At 43.4% G+C, this 17,645-nt stretch overlaps 1 protein-coding gene across 1 annotated transcript in view; it reads left to right on the top strand.

Moving 5' to 3' along the window:
- The window catches only part of ADAMTS18 (ADAM metallopeptidase with thrombospondin type 1 motif 18), a 137,646-nt gene that overhangs the window by 82,845 nt on the left and 37,156 nt on the right, over positions 1-17,645 (top strand). Inside the window, exons 11-15 of the mRNA XM_040329173.1 lie at positions 1,539-1,634; positions 3,398-3,546; positions 6,302-6,474; positions 11,703-11,833; positions 15,346-15,469. Coding sequence (XP_040185107.1) covers positions 1,539-1,634; positions 3,398-3,546; positions 6,302-6,474; positions 11,703-11,833; positions 15,346-15,469 — 673 coding nt within the window. The remainder of the gene's footprint in view (positions 1-1,538; positions 1,635-3,397; positions 3,547-6,301; positions 6,475-11,702; positions 11,834-15,345; positions 15,470-17,645) is intronic.

Below are 17,645 nucleotides of genomic sequence, written 5' to 3'. Positions count from 1 at the left end.
ATCATGCCTCTGCCCGTAGGAATCATGATTGTAACTGTCAGCCTGGCAATGCCTCATGGGACTTGTAGTTTTGCAACAGCTGGAGGGCCGCCAGTTTAAGACCCCTGTTTGTAGGGTCTTCAAACTAGCCAAAATACCTCAGTATAGATTAATATAAAGGCTAATTCCAGAGAAAACATTATATTTTGACAGATTTGTATTTATGTCTGGATCCATATTGAGGAACATTTCTTAACCACTTAACCCCCGGACCATATTGCTGGTCAAAGACCAGAGCACTTTTTGCGATTCGGCACTGCGTCGCTTTAACTGACAATTGCGTGGCCGTGCGACGTGGCTCCCAAACAAAATTGGCGCCCTTTTTTTACCACAAATAGAGCTTTCATTTGGTGGTATTTGATCACCTCTGCGGTTTTTAGTTTTTGCGCTATAAACAAAAATAGAGCGACAATTTTGAAAAAAAAATAATATTTTTTACTTTTTACTATAATAAATATCCCCCAAAAATATATAAAAAAAAGATTTTTTTCCTCAGTTTAGGCCGATACGTATTCTTCTACATATTTTTTGTAAAAAAAATTGCAATAAATGTTTATTGATTGGTTTGCGCAAAAGTTATAGCGTTTACAAAATAGGAGATAGTTTTATGGCATTTTTATTAATATTTTTTTTTCACTAATAATGGCGGCGATCAGCGATTTTTTTTCTGTACTGCGACATTATGGCTGACACTTCGGACACTTTTGACACATTTTTGGGACCATTGGCATTTTTATAGCGATCAGTGCTATAAAAATGCATTGGATTACTATAAAAATTCCACTGGCAGGGAAGGGGTTAACACTAGGGGGCGGGGAAGGGGTTAAGTATGTTACCTGAGTGTGTTCTAACTGTAAGGGGGGGTGGCCTCACTAGGGGAAATGACTGATCGCTGTTCATACATTGTATGAACAGAGGATTAGCATTTCTCCCCCTGACAGGACCGGGAGCTGTGTGTTTACACACACAGCTCCCGGTCCCCGCTCTGTAACGAGCAATCGCGGGCGCGATTGCCGCCAGGCATCCGCACGGGAGTCACGGACGAGCGGGCGGTGCGTGCGTGCCTCTAGTGGCCGCAGAGAGAGCCAACGTTATTGTACGGGCTCTCGCGTAGGGGAGCCGACCTGCCGCCGTAGAACTGCGGCGGCAGGTCGGGAAGTAGTTACAACCCCTTTAAACTCCAGACTGGATAGGACGTGAAGAAAGATCTCCCCAGTGGGGTCACAGACAGAAAAAAAAACGTATTTCATATTGTAAAAAAAAAAAAAACATATTACAAGGCTTTCTAATTGCTACAGTAAAAAAGACACCCGCATGTGACAGCTCTGGGCCAGTCACCGGGCTGTCAGAGGGGATGGGGGGGGGCATGTAAAGGGGGGGAAGAGGCCATTACTGCGCTAGTATCAATCAAACAATTAAAAAAACATTTTTTAGAAAGATTTTATGTCTGTTTAATGTGACCATTTTGTGGGATTAACTTTGCTCTGTGTTCTTTGCAGGACATATGTAAGTCACTCTGGTGTCAAAAATCCGGCCACAGATGTGAGACGAAATTCATGCCAGCAGCAGAGGGTACTGTCTGTGGTTTGAATATGGTGAGATTATATAGATATGTGTTTTGTGTATTTATTTATTTGATAGATAGATAGATAGATAGATAGATAGATAGATAGATAGATAGATAGATAGATAGATAGATAGATAGATAGATAGATCTATATCTATCTCTATATATATAAATATATATACACATACAGTATATGAGAGAGAGAGAGCTATCTATATACACTATATTACCAAAAGTATTGGGACACCTGCCATTACACGCATATGAACTTTAACCACTTCAATACCAGGCACTTACATCCCCTTCCTGCCCAAGCCAATTTTCAGCTTTCAGCGCTGTCTCTGTTTAAATGACAGTTACGCGGTCATGCTACACTGTACCCAAACAGAATTTCTATCATTTTTGTTTCCACAAATAGAGCTTTCTTTTGGTGGTATTTGATCACCTCTGCGGCTTTAATTTTTTGCTAAACAAATAAAAAAAAATTTTTTTGTGGGAAAAAAATTTTTTTCTTTTGTTTCTGTTATACATTTTTGTAAATAAGTACCGGTAAGTTTCCTCCTTCACTGACAGGCACCGATGAGGTGGCACCAATGAGGTGGCACTGATGGGCATTGACGATGGGCACTGATGGGCACTGGTAGGTGACACTGATGGGCGGCACTGATATGCAGCACTGATGGGCATTGATAGGTATACTCATGGGTAGCACTGGTGAGTACTGATGGGCACTGATAGGCGACACTGATGGGCACTGAAAGGCTGCACTGATGGGTGTTTATGAGGGGCACTGATAGGCGACACTGCTGGAAACTTATACGTGGCACTGATGGGCACTGATAGATGGCACTGATAGTCATCACTGACACTGACAGGCATAAGGGGTGGGCACTGATTGACAGATGTCTGGGTACTGATTGGCATTTCCTTGGTGGTCTAGGGTGGCATACATGGTGGTCCAGTGTGATGGCCATCCCTGGTGGTCCTGGCGGCATCCTGGTGGTCCTGGGTGGGCATCCGAGGGGGGGGGCTGCGCTGATAAACAATCAGCACAGACCCCCCCCATGTCAGGAGAGCAGCCGAATGGCTCACCTCTACTCGCGTCGCGTCTGTCAGACCCGAGTGAGGAAAAGCCGCTCAACGGCTCTGCCTGTTTACATCGTGATCAGCCGTGATTGGACATGGCTGATCACGTGGTAAAGAGCCTCTGTCGGAGGCTCTTTACCGAGATCAGCATAGCTCCCAACTGTCCCTGATTTCGAGGGACTGTCCCTGATTTGGTGCAATGTCCCTCATTCCTCTTCATTTGTCCCTCATTTCAGTCTGATCAATATAGATGTGTATAAAATGCACTTTCTATCTATCAAAAAGTGTTTCCCAGTGCTAAACCTTTCATCTGATTTCTAAATTGCTGCATTTGTAAATTCCAAAAGCCAATATAAAGGAATAGTAGAGGTAAAAAAAGCACTTGTGGGTTTAACTAATCTTGTTTTTTTGTACAATTCTCTTTTAAGGGGGTGTGGCAAGGGGTGTGTCCTATGCCTGCATACTTTTGCTGATAGGTGTCCTTCGTTACCATCTCTAAAAGTTGGAAGGTATGAGATCAGTGTATCGTTGTGTCAGACTGACACGCCGCACCACCGATCGCCGCGATGCGCACCCCCATGAGCACATTGCTTGCACTAGTTGGGCTTTATGCAACCACCTTACAAATACCTACACAAACTGCTGATAAAATTCTGATAAAAAAAGACCATACTAAACTTAGAACTTGTCCTTGTGTTTAAATAGTGGTGTCGAAGAGGGCAGTGCGTCAGGTTTGGAGACCATGGACCAAGATCAGTTGTTGGAGGGTGGTCTGATTGGAAGGACTGGTCAGAATGTTCCAGAACCTGTGGAGGTGGAGTGATGTATCAAGAGCGCTTCTGCAACAACCCAATGTAAGGCCTAAACTTGTTCCTTCAGTGAGGAATGTTATTATTATTTTTGTGTTAATAAAAAAGGCCAGTACATTAAAATAACTGCTTATCTGGTAGTTACACCCATTTGTTAGTCTCAGCTGTTTACAGGCATTTATATACAGTATACACTGTATATATAATGAATTTAATCCATTTTGCAATAAGGCTGTGATATAAAATGTGGAAAAAATGAATCACTGTGAATACCACATTTATCGCGGTATAACGCGCTCCCGCGTATACCGCGCACCCCTAAAGATGCCCCGAATCCTGTGGAAAAAAAGTTTGTTTTGTACTTACAGTTTTGGTGTCTTGTGCGGCGTCCATCGGCGGCCTCGTCGGGTCCGGCGTCCTTCTGCGGCTTCGGGTGTCCTCTTCGGCGGGTCCGGCGTCCTTCTGCGGCTTCGGGTGTCCTTCTGCGGCTTCGGGTGTCCTTCTGCGGCGGGTCCGGTGTCCTCTTTGGCGGGTCCGGTGTCCTTCCCGCTCGTTTTCCCGCGCCGAGTTTGAATACTGCGCCAACATATACAGAGCGCAGTACACTCATGTATTGTCGGCAATGCTCGGCTACCCGCGCTGACGTCCTGTACATCCAGGACGTGACCGCGGAAGGAGCCGAGACTGCCCGACTATACCCGAGTGTACTGCGCTCGGTATATGTCGGCGCAGTATTCAAAACTTGGCGCGGGAAAGCGGGTATCGGCGTATACCGCGCACCCACGATTTTGCCCTGATTTTCAGGGCAAAAAAGTGTGCGGTATACGCCGATAAATACGGTACTTTCCGGATGCACTGTATACAATATATACAGTATCTCACAAAGTTGAGTACACCCCTCACATTTTTGAAAATATTTTATTCTTTCTTTTCAAGTGCAGTTGCTTCAGAGATTAGTAAATAAGGTAACGTTTCACTTTGCAAAGAGTACCCAATCAAATGCAAGGGGGAAAAAAATGCATTTATGCTTGCACATGATTGGATAATGGAAGTCAGCAGAGCTTCTGCTCATTTAAGCTCTGGAGCAACTGTACTTCCAGGGTGCAACTACAATTTGGACAGTTCACAGTCAATTTGCCTTTAGAAAATCAACTCCAGGTGGCAGAATAGGACATGGGCCTAAATACAGCTATGACTTCAACTTTATTATGATATTTCTATATCAATAATCTAACTTTTGACTTTGAGGGGTCATCTCATGTCTTAGCACAAAGAAGAGGCACTTGCGGCAATGATCTTTCCACCCTTGCCCTCTGTGATGGCTGTATACCTACTGTAGTAGCTAAACCAGTGATGCCACGTTACATTGTTACATGTAAAAAGACACACATTCATCTAATCAATGGTCAAACATTCAAAAACATACAAAAAAAAAAAAGCTTTTGCCTCTTTAGAACCCAAAACTTATCTGGAAGAAGGCAAAATAACCCTTAAAAAGCATGGTACAATTTACTCTGATGCCTCGTACACACAACCGGGATTCCCGACGGGAAAAGATCCATCTGAAATCCCGGGGGGATTGGTAACTGCTTGGTAACCTTTCCCCCGTACACACGAGAGTTTTTACCGTCGGGAAAATTCTGATGAGAGCTTTGGTTGGGAATCCCGACCGTGTTTATGCTCCATCGCAGTTTTTCCCATAGGAAAACTGCCAAAAACTGCAGAGAAAAAGTCCACTGGGAATCCCAGCGGGAAAAAAGAGAGCAGGTTCTCTTTTTTTTTGTCCGGCGGTTTTTGGGCAGTTTTCCCCTTGGTGAAAACTGCAAGGAGCATACACACGGCCGGGATTCCTGGCCAAAAGCTCTCTTCGCAGTTTTCCCATTGGGAAACCCGGCCGTGTGTACGAGGCTTAAGGGAAGGGAAAATTAGAAAATGTATTCTTGATCCCCAATGGCATTTTTCTCCAAGACAAATAAAAGTGTTTCAAAGATGGAAGGAAATCTCCCAAAATAGTCTGTAGGTAGAAAAACTAGCACAAATGGTCTGTGTTTTAACTCTACTGTTAGGCCCTGTACAAACGACCGAGTTTCTCGGCAGAATTCAGCCAGAAACTCGTTTGGAGCTGTATTCTGCCGAGAAACCCGGTCATGTGTACACTTTCGGCTGAGGAAGCCGACGAGTTCCTCGTCGAGCCAAATAGAGAACATGTTCTCTATTTCCTCGTTGTTCAATGAGGAAAGTTGGCTCGCCGAGATCCTCGGCGGCTTCACACAGAACTCGACAAGCAAAACGATGAGTTTTGCCCGTCGAGTTCCTCGGACGTGTGTACGGGGCCTTAGCTTTACTTAGTTCAAGCCATTTAGCATGATGAAAATTTGCATTTTTGGTTAACTGACCCAAAAACTCCCCCCTGGCGCATAAGGCGTGTCACGAGTTTCTGAAAGAAGCCGAACTGCGAGTCGGCTCCATACGGCGCCTGAGCACCGATGTTCGGCTTCTTTCAGAGACTGGTGACGCGCCTTATGCGCCGGGGGAAGTTTTTGTCATCACGTCAATCACTTAGCCTCTGCATAGGAACGCCCACTCCCGCGGGAGCCACTACCCGGAAGCCGGGGGGGAAAATAGCTATACGACGGTATGTACAGCAAAAAAAATAAAAAAATCAGCATACTGTCAATGTTGGAAGTGAGCACAATGTAATGTTAGAAAAATGTTTTTAGGGTGAACCTCCGCTTTAATAAAAACATGTCTAGCATTGCCAAGGTGTTAATACCCATTTTCTGCTGTTCTTGTTGTTTAGACCTCAGTATGGAGGGAAATATTGCCAGGGATCTAACCGTATTTATCAGATTTGCAATGCCCAGACTTGTCCTTCCAACACTCCGGACTTCCGTGCCCAGCAATGCGCAGAGTACAACAGCAAACCATTCAGAGGATGGTATTACAAGTGGAAACCCTACACTACAGTGGAAGGTGAGAGGGATATGGGATACAATGTCCTGAAACCACTGCTATTCAATCTAGGAAATATCCAGAGATAGAATATAACTCACTTTCATAATTTCAGTTGCTGTCCTGCCTTTGTCCAAAATGATCACAAAGTTGATGTTGTGAGTGAGATTATCAACTTTTACAAATAGTATTCATCATGGAATGGCTTGTTGGATAATGCCATTAGATGCTACCCAGTTAGCCATTGTGTTCAGATGGATATGCTGGCATTATTACCAGAAGTCATGGGCCTGGATTCAGATAGAATTGTCTATCTATCTCATAGTTCCGTATTCAGAAAGGACTTGCGCCCTTAGTTACGGTGGCGTAACGTATGTGTGTCGGCGTAAGCCCGCCTAATTCAAATGTGGATGATGTGGGTGTGTTTTATTTAAATGAATGGGGACCCCCTGCGTATTTGACGTATTTTACGAAGTGCGCATGCTCGAAATTACGCCGCAAATCGTCATTGCTTTAGACGTGAACGTAACTTACATACAGCCCTATTTGCAAACGACTTACGCAAACGATGTAAAATTTTCAAAACTCGACGCGGGAACGACGTCCATACTTAACATTGGCTACGCCTCATATAGCAGGGGTAACTTTACGCTAGACTAACGTAAACTACGTAAAAAAATGCGCCGGCCGGACGTACGTTTCTGAATTGGCGTATCTACCTAATTAGCATATTCATCAGGTAACTTTACGGAAGCGCCACCTAGCGGCCAGCGTAAATATGCAGCCTAAGATACGACGGTGTAAGACACTTACGCCGGTCGGATCTTAGGGAAATCTATGCGTAACTGATTCTCTGAATCAGTCGCATAGTTACGACCACGCACACTCAGAGATACGACGGCGTATCCGGACATACGCCGTCATATCTCCTTTCTGAATCCGGGCCACGTTGTCTAAATGCAGCTGTCCCCAGTTTATTCCGGAATGCTTGTACAACAGCGTTCTAGGTTGTCAACTTTACTTAAATCATTATGCATTTTGAAAAACAAATCTTCTTGTAAATGAACAGACTGTCAGTCCACAGATATTTGTGCACATCAAACTTACTATCAAACTCTGCTAACTCCAATATGAAAGTCTACTGTAAAGATTACACATTTTCTTTATCTTCTATTGAGGTATGCATGGAGTCCTAAACCTTTTTTTTTTTAAAGAGGAAACAAAAAAAAATGTAGGCCAGTCCAGGGTAACCTATCCCACTATTAGCTTCCATTTTTTGTTAGTGGATGTCTTCTCTACAGCTTTCCTGCGTTCGTAAACAATTTTTTCCAGTACCCTTTTTGCTGCTTTGATTTATTTTCTTCAATCAAGACTCTTCTCTACATGCTGCTCGAGCTTATTCTCTTAATTTGCAGCTTCGCAGTGTGGTCATTTTCAACCTGGATTTTGGAGTGATAAATCTGGACCGTAGTGGGCTGTGCCGGGAAAGTGAGTTCTGTCACTGTGTTCTATGTAGGGTGCTATCCATACTCCATTATTTTCAGGTACAGAGCCACTGGGATTCCATCAGCACTTGTCCTTTCTCGGAGGACCCACATAGTAAGTAGGCTGGTCAGGTCAAGCATCGGGAGCTACTTCACTTAGGCTGCTTTCACATTGGGGATAGAGCCGCAGTGACGGTATAGCCGCGCTATTTGTAGCGCCGCTATACCGTCGTATTTACCGCGATATTCGGGCGCTAGCGGTGAGGTTTTAACCCCGGCTAGCGGCCGGAAAAGGGTTGCGTTGCAGGCGGTATTACCGCGGTTTCCCATTGATTTCAATGGGAGGGCGCGGTATAGGAGCGGTGAACACACCGCTCCTATACCGCAGTAAAGATGCGGCTAGCAGGACTTTTGGAGGGCTCCTGCTAGCGCACCGCTTCAGTGTGAAAGCCTTCAGGCTTTCACATTGAACACTACAGGGCAGGTTTTTTTCATGCGGTATAGCAGTGCTATTTTTAGCGCTGTACCGCATGAAAAACGCCTCAATGTGAAAGGGGCCTAACTTAGGTTGCTCTCCGCACTCTTTCCCGTGCAGAGTGTTAAGGAAGTATCTTCTACCTTCTGCTTTCTTATAATAGGACCTACATAGGGCTTTGGTCTTTGATCTGTTCTTACTGCCCACCTACAGTGACTTAGGTCACCCCTGGCCATCCAACCCGCAGCTGCCCCGGCTTTGCAAGTACTTGAGGCCTTGCCTCTTATCACGAGCCTGTACAATGCCTAAATAAGTGAAATAAGGTTATTGCGCAAAATATATAAAACACATAATAATGCTGTGGTCAAAAATATAAATAGTGCAAAAGTGGTAAAGGTGACCAAATAAATCAAATAATAAAAAAAACAAATAATCAAGTCCATAAGTGAAGTGGCAGTAAACACTGCTAAAGAAGAAGAATCGATGTCCACCAATCCCAGAGAGGAATGAGTAACTGCACCAAAAGAGTTCAATCTGGTCTCCCAGAACTCTCACCTCACCAATGGATCTAATCAGCAGTACAGTATACGATGTATCCTCCTGCATAAACTGTTCCACACTCAAACTTCCTTGGAGTCTTACGGTCCGGATAGCCAAAACCTTAACCCGTCTCCTTTAAAAGTACCTGTATGATCTCCGTACCCGGAAACAAGAGAGACAAAGGAGAGGGCCTCCAATAGTGTAGAATTTAAAACCTAGGGAATATTTATTGCGGTGTAAATACGCTTACATGGAATATATAAAACGAGTGCATAAAAATATAGACAGTGGCGTCCTCAGCGCCGTCTCACGTCACTCCTGGTGTACGTCTGTCCACGGCCAATCCCTACGCGTTACGACACAGTCACGTGTCTTCATCTGGGGAAACACAATACTGTACAATGCCTAACCACCACACAGCTGCAACAGGTCTTCTTTTAAACAGGGGGGGATGACAGTTCTGCTGAAATGGGTGACAGCAGCTCACATTCTACTAGTGGTGCTGGGACTGCTTGCAACCTACATTCTTATGGTGCTAACACCTGCAGCCTTCAATCTTGTTTTGCTTTGATTTAACCACTTGCCGATAGGCCCGTAGTAATTTTGCTGCTGGCCGACGCTCCCCAGACACCGCGACATTCCCGTACGCTGCGGTGCACTTCCTGGTTTACAGGTGCGTGCGCTCCCTGTTTCTCATATGTGGTTAGACACAGCATGAGTTCGTCAACAGGCTCGCAGTCAATGATTTTGGCTGTGACCTGCTGATGACTGTGGCCAATCAGGAAGAAAAGACAGCAAGCCTGTGAGTAAATTCAGCACCCATTTACCTGTTGGGCATACAGTTAACTATTTGATTGCCCTCCTGATCACCCCTATCACCCAGCCAATGTCATTAGTATATTGTCAGTGTGCAGTTTTATCACTGATCAATGTAATAATGTAACTAGCCACGTCAAATAGCGTCAGTTAGTGTTCCTCCCTGCCAGTGTCAGTTAGTGCCAGTCCCTGATTGCCGCCACACTATTAGAATCACTCTACAAGTCGCTGATCGCCACTATTACTAGTAATGTGTCCATCTGGGTCCTTATCCTGTGCACAGTCAAAACTATACTTGTGTCCCCAATGGTATAGTGTTCCCATAAACGCAGTGTTAGCAGGATCAGTCTCTATCACTGCTTGAGACATGTAGCCGAATAAATTTTGGCCTAAATATATGAAGAAATTAGATGTTATTGGATATGTTTTATAACGGAAAGTAGAAAATATATATTTTTTTATTATAAAATAAAAAATAAAAAAAAACAGTGGTGATCAAATATCATCAAAAGAAAGCTCTATTTGTGTGAAGAGAAAATTATATAAATTTAATTTGGGTACAGTTTTGCAAGACCGAGCAATTGTCAGTTTATAGTAGCACAGTGCTAATTAGCAAAAACTACTGCTTTGCTGCAAAATATAATCATACTGGTAATGGGAAGGGTCATCCTGGGCTTGCCTACAGTTTTACATTTGTCAGTGTCTAATCCTCTTGTAAGTGGCAGTATAACCTGACGGTTTTAGACGTTTTGTGTCCCTTACTGCTCTCCAAGATATGGATTTTATGATGAGAATAAAAATCTTATTTTTCTCCTTTTTCATAAAGTGGGGATAGATAGACCCTTTGTCAAGTTTTTTTTGCATGTATGGGGAGAAAGGATGAAAGCACCAAGCCTTGGGATTGGTCCAGATATTAATTTGTTACAATAAAAGGGCCCATTGAGAGTTGACAGCCAATGCATTTTGGAGATTATACACTAATCCCTCTTCATCAGGACTTGACATTATAGTGTGAGAGTAATCTGGACAGTTGGTTTCTATATAGATTGTACTTTGAAGCCCACTCAGTAAAGTTTTTGGCAGCCAGACAGCTGTCCCGCGCGCCTCCAACCTAGTTCCAAAGTTTTTATTGCTGTCTCTTTCTTTCCAAGGGTGATTGACCCTCATTTGGTCTGGTGACCGTTGATTACTTACCGTATATACTCGAGTATAAGCCAAGTTTTTTAGCACATTTTTTTCTGTGCTGAAAATGCCCCCCTCGGCTTATACTCGAGTCACCTTTTTGCGCCTGATTTCCTGGAATTCGGGGACCCGAAACCGGCTGGCCGTAGGTCCACTGGATCTTAAACTTGGCACACATGTAGCCCCACTCTTCCTCTACAAGTGTGCAAATATTGTTGTCCGGGGAACCTCTGGCTGGGGAGCACAGATTTTTCGAACCCGGGCACCCCTTCCATAGACTCCCATGTTAAACGTTAGTCTAGTCATGGACACAGTGAGGCGTGGGCACAGTGAGGCATGGGCACAGTGAGGCATGGGCACAGTGAGGCGTGGACATAGTGAGGCATGGGCACAGTGAGGCATGGGCACAGTGAGGCGTGGACACAGTGAGGCATGGGCACAGTGAGACATGGGCACAGTGAGGCATGGACACAGTGAGGCATGCACATGGACACAGTGAGGCAAAGTGAGGCAAAGTGAGGCATGCAGATGGACACCCTAGGCTTATACTCGAGTCAATAAGTTTTTCCATTTTTTGTGGTAAAATTAGGTGCCTCGGCTTATATTCGGGTCAGCTTATACTCGAGAATATACAGTAATTTCATTTAATTTTGTCTGAAAAAATATATATATACAGTATATTATTGTCATTACTTTCTTTTAGTTTATATTAATACAGAGACCATGTATTGATTTTCATGTTTGTGTTTCAGAGGAGAATATCTGCAAGTTGTACTGCACGGCTGAGGATTTTGATTTTTTCTTTGCACTGTCCAACAAAGTGAAAGATGGAACACCATGTTCTGCTAGTGGATACGATGTTTGTATTGATGGAAGCTGTGAGGTAAGAAATGCTGTGATGAATATGACATTAATTCATAATAAGGGTCCATTCCCTGCAGAAGTTATATTTTAGTTATTGACAGAGCCCAGTAGGCTTCTTATATGTCTTGGAAAATCCAACAGTGATGCCCTGTACACACGATGGGTCAATCCGATGAGAACGGTCTGATGGATTTTTCCATCAGTTAACCGATGAAGCTGACTGATGGTCAGTCGTGCCTACACACCATCGGTTAAAAAAACGATCGTGTCAGAACGCGGTGACGTAAACCACGTACGACGGCACTATAAAGGGGAAGTTCAAATCCAATGGCGCCACCCTTGGGGCTGCTTTAGCTGATTTTGTGTTAGTAAAAGACGATTCGCGCTTTTCTGTCTGTTACAGCGTGATGAATGTGCTATCTCCATAACGAATGCTAGTTTTACCAGAACGAGCGCTCCCGTCCCCTAATTTAGTCTGAGCATGCGTGGATTTTTAACCGATGGACGTGCCTACAAACGATCGTTTTTTTTCTATCGGTTAAGTATCCATCCGTTAATTTTAAAACAAGTTTCACATTTTTTAACCGATGGATAAATAACCGATGGGGCCTACACACGATCGGTTTGGTCTGATGAAAATGGTCCATCAGACCGTTCTCATCGGATTGACCGATCGTGTGTACGCGGCATAAGACCTCCCTGCCATAATTCCAGAATCTTCTTCTGTCTACCTGGGAGTTTTAGGTGTTCTGCCCACCTTTTTGAGCTCAAGATCCACCAATAGAATCTTGAAGAGAAAAAAATAAATATTAGGTGATTTAACTCTACAGCAGCATCTACCTAAAACTGAAATATCAATTTCAAGTTGAATAATTCCTTAGGTGGTTAATTAGCTTGAGTTGTGTTAAGGCAGTCTATTCCTTTGAAGTAGACTGTCCATGCACTGCAGTCCAGGTTAAAATGTGCTGTGCCCCTATTAAGCCTCGTACACTACTGTAGGAGAGAGGGGGAGGGAGGGGTTTGCCTGAGAAATGTTCTTTTCCTGTATTGTTGCTTCTGTTAAGACAGTGATCCGACTTCTGAGGCGACTTCCATTGAAATCAATGGGTAAAAGTTGCCTACAAGTCGCCTACAAGTCGGATTGAAGTAGTACAGGAACCTTTTTTGAGGTCGGAGCGACTTCAGTAGTGTACATTAAGACAGCTCCATTCACTTACATTGACTTTCTCATGCAGCGCGACTTGGGGCGACTTGAAGTCGGATCCAAAGTCGTCCCTGTGTGAATGGGCTCTAAGTCCCTGCGAGATACAGAAAGCCAGTGAGTCGCTTAGTTCACTAGCAGCCATTGATAACTAATGTATCTGCTTTTGGTGGACTGACCACTCAATATCGCAAAGGATAAAATGTAAATATGTAACTCTACTTGATCTTTCTAAGGCCTCGTACACACGATAGGTTAAACAGAGGACAACGGTCTAAGGCCCCATACACACGGGAGGATTTATCCGCGGATACGGTCCAGCGGACCGTTTCCGCGGATAAATCCTCTCGAGGATTTCAGCAGATTTTAATGCGATGGAGTGTACTCACCATCGCATTGAAATCCGCGCCGAAATCCTCTGGCGATGACGTGTCGCGCCGTCGCCGCGATTATGACGCGGCGACGTGCGCGACGCTGTCATATAAGGAATTCCACGCATGCGTCGAATCATTACGACGCATGCGGGGGATCCCTTCGGACGGATGGATCCGGTGAGTCTATACAGACCAGCGGATCCATCCGTTGGGATGGACTCCAGCAGATGGATTTGTTCTGCATGTCAGCGAATATTCGATCTGCTGGAATCCATCCCAGGGGAGATATATCCGCGGAAACAGATCCGCTGGCGTGTACACACCATAGGATCTATCCGCTGAAACCCATTTGCTGGGATTTATCTGCGGATGGATTCTATGGTGTGTACGGGGCCTGAGGGACAGTTTTTATCTGTCAAAACCGATCGTGTGTGGGCCCCATAGGTTATTTAACCATCGGTTAAAAAAAAGCCAACTTGCTTTAAATTTAACCGATGGATTCCTAACCGATGGGAAAAAAACGATCGTTAGTAGGCACAACCATCGGTTAAAAATCCACGCATGCTCAGAATCAAGTCGACGCATGCTTGGAAGCATTGAACTTCATTTTTTCCAGCACGTCGTTGTGTTTTACGTCACCGCGTTCTGACATGATCGTTTTTTAAACCAATGGTGTGTAGGCGTGACTGATCAACAGTCAGCTTCATCGGTTAACCGATGAAAAGGTCCACCGGTCCATTCTCATCGGATGGACTGATCGTGTGTACACGGCATCAGACTGAAGCCTCGTACACACGACCGAGTTTCTCAGCAAGAAACTTGCTGGGAGATATTTTTTTGCCGAGGAAACCGGTCGTGTGTACATTTTCGTCGAGGAAACTGTCGAGAAACTTGACGAGCCAAAAAGAGAGCATGTTCTCTATTTCCTTGACGGGAATGGAGAAAATTGGCTTGTCAAGTTCCTCGACAGCCTAACAAGGAACTCGACGAGGAAAACGATGTGTTTCGCCCGTCGAGTTTCTCGGTCGTGTGTACGAGGCTTAAAGTGGAGTTCCACCCATAAATATAACATTACATCAGTAGTTTTAAAAAAATGTCATTAGTCCTTTAAGAGGAAAAAAAAATTTTTTTAGATGCCTTCAAAGTGTTGTTGCTAGGCAGAATAGTTAATCTTCCCACTTCCTGCACCTAGGTGCTTAAGCTTCCTAACCTACACCGCACAGACTCCTGGGAATGTAGTGGGTGTAACTTTCCAGGAGTCTGTGCACTCCCCAGTCTCGAAGAATCATGTGACTTGGACAGTACAGGTGCTGAAACCTGATCTGAAAGGCTGAAATCCAGGAAGTCATACAGTCTGGCTTCATGATGCCCACACTTAAGATGGCCCCAGTCAATTTCTATTTTATAAAGTGTCTAAATGCTGTAACAACCTAACAAAACGGACCTTAGTTTACAGACTAACTTTACTGGAATACATTAAGCTTGTGTATTACAGGGGTATTTATATTTAAAAAGTGAAATTGTGGCCGGAACTCCGCTTTAAGTCAAGTAAAATTATATGAGATGCCTCAATTTGCCGATCATGATTGCTGTTTGCACTGCCTTATCAAATAAGCCAACTGTGTGTAGAAGTTCCTCAGCCATGTTATAACTTCCACCAAAGTTCACATTGAAGTTTTTCCGGCAGGAAAACACAAAACCCTTGTAATCCATCAAAAAACAATTACCACTAATTCACGCTAACCTCAAAATGTTACTTAACCGACTCCTAAATTAATTGGTTGCATTCAAAACTCTATTATCTCCTGGGTGTAAAATATCTTCTTGAATGTACAATAAAAGCGAGAAAGAGGATTTTAATTTCAGCTTGGCTTAGAGTCAGCATCCTGTGATGTGATACCTTCCGACAGTCACACTCCTCTAATGCATGTTTCATTTCTGTAATTCCGGTGCCAGCTTGTAGGCTGCGATTATGTTCTTGGATCAAAAGCAGCTCTGGATGCCTGCGGGGTTTGTAAAGGTGATAACTCAACATGCAAGTTTTACCGTGGACAGTATCTGAGCCATCACAAAACCAACGGTAAGGAGATGTCAGTGAAGTGGAACATGGATTTGTTCTGTGTAATGTTTCCCTTAGTTCACCATAGATTTTTCAGTTATCAGGGGCATTTTAGATCCATGATGACATATGGCAGAACATTATAAATCAGTCTAGTGTATCAAATGATCCTTCTGTGCAGAAACAGTTTAACAGCTTCCAGACAGCAAGTCGAATCAATGCTTTGTGGAACGTTGCCACCACACCGGTGTTAGAAAATGTACTTAATTGTTCTCCGCTCAGCATCATTTACATCTAAGCTATCTACCTGACATAACCTCATTGTATTTTCAGCAAAGACACAGCCGTTCCTGTGGAAAATCCATTTATTATAGACCCAATGCCATGTAGAAAACTTATGCCGCGTACACACGACCATTTTTCGGCATGAAAAAAAACGTTGTTTTTAAAAAATGTCATTTAACCCCCCTGGCGGTATTCCCGATTCTGACTTGGGGTTACATTTCTGTGCTGCGATCGGTAACCCCGAGTCAGACTCGGGCTCGCCTCGCTGAATCCACAACTAATAAACAGCGATAATAAATTATAATCACTTGCAGAATTGTGCGATAGCGATTTGTGGGGAAATTCGTCATAAAAAAATAAGTAAGTAATGACAGCGACAATTCTGCAACTGAGCAAATTTCAGTGATTTTGAGTTGATTACATTATTGAATAATTTTTATTATAATTATATTATTATTTGTTATAATTATTTATACTTATTTATTATATTATAATTTTGTTTTTAAAAAAAATGTCATACCCGGGATGCCTACTAGACTCTTGTTTGGACAGATTTAAGTGAGTTATTCCTATAAAATTACAGGCCTACAGTATAAAACGCCAAATTTCCTTGCAAATAATGGTACCGCTTTCAGCACCTTTTTTTCTGAAATAATCATACCGCCAGGGAGGTTAAAATGATCGTGTGTGGGCTTCACATCATTTTTCGGGCTCTGAAAAACAACAACAATTTTTTTCGAACATGCTGCATTTTTTAACGACGTTTTAAACAATGTCGTTTTTCGGGTTGTAAAAAATTATCGTGTGGGCTAAAACGGCGTTAAAAATCCACGCATGCTCAGAAGCAAGTTATGAGACAGGAGCGGTACTCGTTCTGGTAAAACTACCATACATAATGGAGTAAGCACATTCATCACGCTGTAACAGAAAAGCGCAAATCGTCTTTTACTAACACGGAATCAGCTAAAGCAGCCCCAAGGGTGGCGTCATCCGCATGGAACTTCCCTTTTATAGTGCCGTTGTACGTGTTGTACGTCACCGCGCTTTGCTAGAGCATTTTTTTTAAACGATGGTGTGTGGGCAACGTCGTTTTAATGATGAAGTTGGAAAAACTTAGTTTTTTGTACATGCTGAAAAATGATTGTGTGTACATGGCATCAAAGTCAAACTCTAGGCATATGTAGAAAAACATATTTTTTTTGCTATTGTGTATTACTTTAAAAATAGTGTGCTATTAAATACAATTTGTGTAAGTACCTATAGCTTTCTAATATCTGTTTCCTGCTATAGCAGTACTAGAGGCAATTTGAGCTTTGCTGCATACACATGTGATTAGAGGAAACACGCTAACAAGCTATAGATACAGGGCCGTCTTTAATATTGATTGGACCCTGGGAAAAAAAATCCACTTATCAACTATTTTTGCGGGCAGTGCAGGCTCAAGGGGCAGCTGTTTTGGGCCCCAAAACAATGACTGGGCCCAGGGCAGCTTCCCCTTTTGCCCTGCGTTAAAGATGTCCCTTTATAGATAGCAGAGTTTTCAGAGTTGACAACCAATTGGTAATTTCTGCTCCAATAAGAAGGCAGTGGATGGGAAGACAACTATTTCTTTACTTTATTTGACTGTGTTGTCTAGTCGTGCTGCTCGTCAGAGGTTTTGGAATCACAAAAGTGGCTAGATTGAATTACATATCCTTCAGCAAATAAGAGTTCACGTATATGCATTTCAGTTGTGTATATAGGTGTTGTATGGAGGTAAAGTGTATGTATAGCTGAAACATTTGTTTTTAAATAATAAAGTAGGGAAGTGTTCAAACCCCTTGTCTTCCTGGGGAGATTTCTCTTCATTTCCTGTCCCAAAGATGCAGCAGGAAGTGAGAGGAAATCTCTGATAAATGTGAGGGGAATTCCA

This window comes from Rana temporaria, chromosome 11 (assembly GCF_905171775.1).
Source record: "Rana temporaria chromosome 11, aRanTem1.1, whole genome shotgun sequence".
Taxonomy (NCBI): Eukaryota; Metazoa; Chordata; class Amphibia; order Anura; family Ranidae; genus Rana; species Rana temporaria.
The sequence above is the reverse complement of the archived record's forward strand: the minus strand, read 5'-3'. Positions and strand labels throughout refer to the sequence as shown.